The sequence below is a fragment of the Phoenix dactylifera genome, unplaced genomic scaffold (assembly GCF_009389715.1).
Source record: "Phoenix dactylifera cultivar Barhee BC4 unplaced genomic scaffold, palm_55x_up_171113_PBpolish2nd_filt_p 000493F, whole genome shotgun sequence".
NCBI classification, from domain to species: Eukaryota; Viridiplantae; Streptophyta; class Magnoliopsida; order Arecales; family Arecaceae; genus Phoenix; species Phoenix dactylifera.
This window is the reverse complement of record NW_024067913.1, coordinates 47,343-52,519: the sequence shown is the minus strand read 5'-3', so window position 1 is coordinate 52,519 and position 5,177 is coordinate 47,343. Positions and strand designations below refer to the sequence as shown.

Here is a 5,177-nt window from a genome sequence, read left to right as displayed (position 1 = left end):
AGGATTTCTAAATAATTTTTTTTTCAAAAATAATAATTATGCCGACGTTTAACTGTCGGCATAGCTTCCGATTTTTTTCAAAAAGAATTTCATCCCCACCTACACGACGCTTTTAGAGGCATCGGCACCAAATTTACCAACGCTTATAAGCGTCGGTAGAGGCTCTAAAAAGCGTCGGGATGGCCCATTTTTTCTGTAGTGTATTGTGTTGTCACCAGATTTGGATTTGTAACTAAATGACCATTGATATATTATTATTCACTGGATGCATAGACGAGAATTTCAAGCACAAGAATTTGAGTTTTAGATAATTCAGACATTCCAAATTATGATCCATAGCTATGATACTACTTTTCGAACGGTTGAACGTTAAGTTTGTATTTGAATGCTTTTTTCACCAAATACTACCAATTATATTTTAGCTTCTTTCTCTGTGTGTGTGTGTGTATCTGCCCTTTCCCCTCTACGTGCATGCACGTGCCAAGGACAGCTGCTTTCTTTGTGTAGACCATGTTCATTGCATATGCCAAGCCAATGGATTAATAGTGCAGCAAAAACCTGGAAGAGCAACCCAGGCTTTGTGGCCTCAAGTACTAGGAAGGGCACCATTCCCATCACTTGGTGAAATTGAATCTAAGATTCATTCTAAGTAGGATGGCCTTCATAGGTTAGCACCAATAGCATCAAGTGCAAATGGAAACAATTGCGGATTAGTGCAATTGCTGGTTAGGTTACAAGCAAAGTTAAGAACCAAAGAACTCGCACATGAAAAAAGTTTTGGAAACCTTGACTCAAAGTATGCAGGATAGCACCATTTAGGGCAATGGTAATGGCCCAGTAGCATTAAGTACATTTGATGTCGATGACTACATTACAAGCAAAGACCTTTCATAAAAAAAAATTACAAGAAAATTAAGAACTCATCAACCTACACATGAAATAACTTTTAGAAATCCCTTATTTCAAAAGTATGTAGAATGGCGAATTAGGGTTTGCCCTAGTGATATATTCTAGGTTGAGGTTTTGCATGAAGCATATTTAGTAATTTGAGCCTGGATAATTATAGTACGCTTGGATCTCCCCCCCTCCTCTCTCAAAAGAAAAACAAAATTCTGTGAATTGTTTCCCATGATTTTGTAATTGGGAATCACAACCTCCTTTCTCACCCATATATATGCAACTAATTAATCCAGTTTTGATTTGTGCCCACAGCTTTTAATTGGAACTGGTCCCTCTCTCTCTCCTCCCCCCACCTTTGCTCTCCGAGACATACATCACCTTCTTCAGAGCAGAAACAATGCCAGTCCAACCCACGTTCCCTCACATGCCACCTTTCTCATCCTGTGCATGCCTCAAGGCCATATACAAAGAAAAGGCTCGCTTTCCTTTGCCAGCTAATGAACCGAGTACACCCAGTTGGAGCTCTCATTGCAACAGCTAAAGCTACTTCGGATTCCTCTCCCCACAACCCTCTCCACCTCTCTCTCATACCACACCACCACGCCAGTGGCATTGCTCCCTTGGATTCCACCTCTCAGTTTTGTTCCATCACCAGAAAGAGAGGAAATGGGAAAGGAGTTTGAGAAGAAAAGCAACGAGAGATGATGCTGTTACACAGTAAGAAGGAAATTAAAGAAAGTTATAAAAAATAGAACAGTTGAAGGAACCATGAATCCCATCAATCTTTTTAATCCTACATTAGTTTAAAAGTTTAATAACAAGCAGCAAACATGAACATTACAAGTCAGTCAGCAGAGCCATTCCGGCGGCCTCTGCTGCTATCTTCCAATGGATCAGCTTCAAGACTTAAAATCGTCTCTCTGAAGTGAACCATCAACTGCTAGCATGATGAAGATGTGAGGCTGGAAAGCTGGTCAAATATTCCATTCCGGCCTCCGGTCGATGCCTGAACAAAACTAAAACCTCCATGCGAATGAAAGAGACCTATCCATCCTAGTCTAATGGAACAGCAATGATGATTAAATAATGCAACAATGCATGATGATGATGGCGAAGAACAGACAATGGTAAAGCCTAAGACATTTAGCGAAGCAAGCGATGCATCCGGACGCTTGTTCCATCGACAAGGTGATGAATCAGTTGCCCTCTCTGAAATCAGAGAGGAATGAGGAGTGCAAGGAAATCTCAAATCATCCTTCTTCTCCCCCTTCATATCACTAAATACGCGATTCCTCTTTTTTCTTTCCTATCAATGTGATCATGTTAGTATGTTGGATGGGGAAATGCATGAATGCCTAATATCAGATGCAAGAATTAAGACGACGGCTTCTGCGCCGAGGTGTTTCCCGGCAGCTGCTGCAAAGAGCTGGACCCAACAGCTGCTGTGGCAGTCACCCCTGTTGAATTAAACAAGCACCGTTACTGACCTGCGAGGCAGCATTAGAGAGAAGCAATGGCACGTTGCATAGGCCTCACGATGGAAGCTTACCGGTGGTCAGCTCTGTGGAGGGATGCATGGAGAGGATCCCAGCCCTGTATTGCTGTGGCAAGCGAGGGTATTGCAGCATCTGTGGATAATGCAGCCCATATCCACTCTGTGCCTGGCTATCCTGCGAGAATTGAGCATAGAATGGGTAAAAATTTTGGAAGGACCCTGGCCCAGCAGCCGCATAGTATGGAGAGAACTGGTGGTGCTGCTGCCCTCCGCTGCCGCCGTACAAACTGTAGTAGCTCTGCACCCATGCCATGAAAAATTAGCTATTGTCCACCATTCTCCTGTCCAAATTTTGTTTAGGTTTTTCTCATGATACTCACCATTGGATACATGCTTTCTTGTGAGTGTCCTCCAGAGTATCTGATAGAAAAAGAGGACAGATGAACCGAGGAAGAAGGATATCATCATTGCATATACTAACTGATCAAAAAATGAAACAAGCCTCTAATTTGAAAATAATGAAAGGAGCATTGAGTCTAGCAAGAAAAAGCCAAGTTTATTTACCCATAAACAGAATAAGGATAGACATATTGGGCAGGCTGATGGAAGTAAGAGGTTGTGGCAGCTGATCCATGGTACATAGAAGCAGCAATGCTGGGTCCAATCACAGGTCTAAACCGCCCTGCCATCCCTGCATTTAGAACTTACACCATTAGCTTTCCTTTGGATGAGAAAGAGAGATTCACAGATGGTTTGGGACTATGAAAGATGGACCATGTTGGGAGTTCGGTGGCCGGGTTCGGTGAGTGGTGCCGGTCGATGCCAGGTTGCAATTAGCCCGCCTTCCGTCGATCACCGGCGATCGATCCTGGCATGCTCTTGTTGCTGAATCAGGATCTTTAAAAGTCACCTGATATACAAGACTAGAGAGAATTAGAAGAGATAATGACATGGTTTTTAACATGTCAATGGAAGAGAGAGGCATACAAAGCCGTAGCCTTTGGAACGGCCGGTGTTCTTATCGGTTATGACGACGGCCTCGAGGATCTCGCCGAACTGCTCGAAGTAGCGGTGCATGGTGTCGCGCTGGGTCTCCCAGGCGAGGCCTCCCACGAAGATCTTTGTGTAGGTAGTGTCGCCTCCACCAGCATGGCCGCCGCCCATCTGGAACTGTCGTGGCTGCGCCGCCATCACAACGAGACACTAACAACAACAAGAGAGAATAGAGGTGGAATAGCTCGCAGATTATTTGTCCCTCTCTTATATTTTCATAGACCAGAAAAGATTTCTAACCTTCCCTTTGGATTCTCAGATGGTGAGAGCGGTGGCACAGAAATCATTACAGGCCAGAGGAATGGAGGAAGGAAAGGAACATGGAAAAGAAAGAGAAGTTAGAGAGAGAGGAGGGGAAGGGGAAATAGTATGTATGCGGAGAGCGAGCAGGGAAAGAAAGGGAGGTGGTGGCACCCACGGCAAGGAGAAAGACAGGTCGACGTCCGATGGAAGAGCTGTATCTCTTCCGTAAAATAATTGAAAGGTTTTCGGGAAGGAGGGGGCTTTGTTTCTGCTTCGCTGGCTTCAACCTTTACAGCTATAAGGTACATAATACTGTGTTTGTTCTTGACACCGATCACAGTTCTTATTAATCCTGTTAATCAAATATTTATTTATTTTTTAGAATGGATGATCCATATATTTTTAGTACGGATATATTCAATAAATTTAGAAAACGAAAAATTCTAAAACGCTCTAACCAGTTCTCTATTTCAAATCTTTAAGGTACTTTGGAAATAACTGCCACATATTAAGCCACCCAAATACAGTATATTATCTTGATGCACGCCATTGGAACGAACGGCTGGGACCTAAGATATAATTTCTCACTTATCTGTACCATTTGTTAAAAAAAAAAATAATTTTGTCCTAAACCTTATCTTTCTGGAGGGGAACGGGGATTGCCAGGGCTGTCTGTTTGCTGGGTCTTTCTCCATCATATCCCCAATGCATTCACTGCCAACTTCTGGCCTCAAATCCTAAAAAGTGCAGTTGGAGGAGGGACCAGGAGCATGGACACTGGGCTCTCCTTCCAAAGTTTCAAAAAGAAATGAGAGAGAGATTAACATGGGAGTGACTGAATTAATTATCAACTGTATTGAAGCTTGGATCTTTTCAGCCCTGTCTCTCTTTCCGTGTTGCGGTTTTGGTTTTTTAAAAAACAAGAAAAATGAAAAAGAGAAGTACTGAGTTCCGGAAGAAGCGGCGTTTCTTATGGAAAGGGTATAGATTTTAGTTGGGAGAAGCGTAACGGTGGCCAATGGGTACAATATTTTGTTTCTAGCTTTCTTTGGCAATATTATTAGAAAAGTAGCCTGGAACTGAATCATAGCCGTCGCTAGCTTAGACAGCCTATTCTTGGTCAAAGCGCTTCTTCGCTCTCTATATCTCTTTTTTGTTGTTGATAAAATATTTTCTGTATGCCTAATAAAGAAACATGGGAGAGTACGGGTGAAAGTGGTGGATCGGATAATATCCATCATCCGAATCTATCCATGCCGTCAATGGGTACAATATTTTGTTTTTAGTTTCTCTCGGCAATATTAGTAGAAAAGTAGCCTGAAACTGAATCATATCAGTTGCTAGCATCCAACGGCTTAGACTGCCTATTCTTGATTAAGCGCTCCCTCTCTCTCCATACATCTCTTCTTTCTGGTTGATAAAATATTTTCTGTATACCTAACAAAGGAACATGAGAGATTATAGGTAAAAATAGTGGATTGGATCC

General features: G+C 42.6%; 1 protein-coding gene across 2 annotated transcripts; it reads right to left on the bottom strand.

The window, feature by feature from the left end:
• Positions 1–1,625: 1,625 nt before the first annotated feature.
• Positions 1,626–4,656, bottom strand: LOC103698024 (RNA-binding protein 24-B-like). Of its 2 annotated transcripts, XM_039119172.1 has the most exons (7): positions 3,689–4,656; positions 3,383–3,598; positions 3,170–3,305; positions 2,960–3,086; positions 2,776–2,815; positions 2,450–2,693; positions 1,626–2,357 (listed from the first exon to the last, which is right to left on the bottom strand). In XM_039119172.1, exons 2-7 carry the CDS (start codon positions 3,584–3,586, stop codon positions 2,275–2,277), a joined length of 834 nt encoding a protein of 277 aa, XP_038975100.1. In that variant the 5' UTR covers positions 3,587–3,598; positions 3,689–4,656; the 3' UTR covers positions 1,626–2,274. The 2 variants fall into 2 exon arrangements, with proteins under 2 accessions (XP_038975100.1, XP_026657267.1); XM_026801466.2 differs by having other exon boundaries at positions 3,383–4,656.
• Positions 4,657–5,177: the final 521 nt, after the last annotated feature.

What these genes read in the sequence shown, in the direction of transcription:
- LOC103698024 (XM_026801466.2), bottom strand. Translation starts at nt 3,586, where the DNA reads ATGGCGGCGCAGCCACGACAGTTCCAGATGGGCGGCGGCCATGCTGGT. An exon ending in TATCCTTATTCTGTTTATGG is followed by an intron (nt 2,816 to 2,959) that starts GTAAATAAACTT and finishes TTTTTCTATCAG; the next exon opens with ATACTCTGGAGGACACTCAC. An exon ending in AAGAAAGCATGTATCCAATG is followed by an intron (nt 2,694 to 2,775) that starts GTGAGTATCATG and finishes GCATGGGTGCAG; the next exon opens with AGCTACTACAGTTTGTACGG.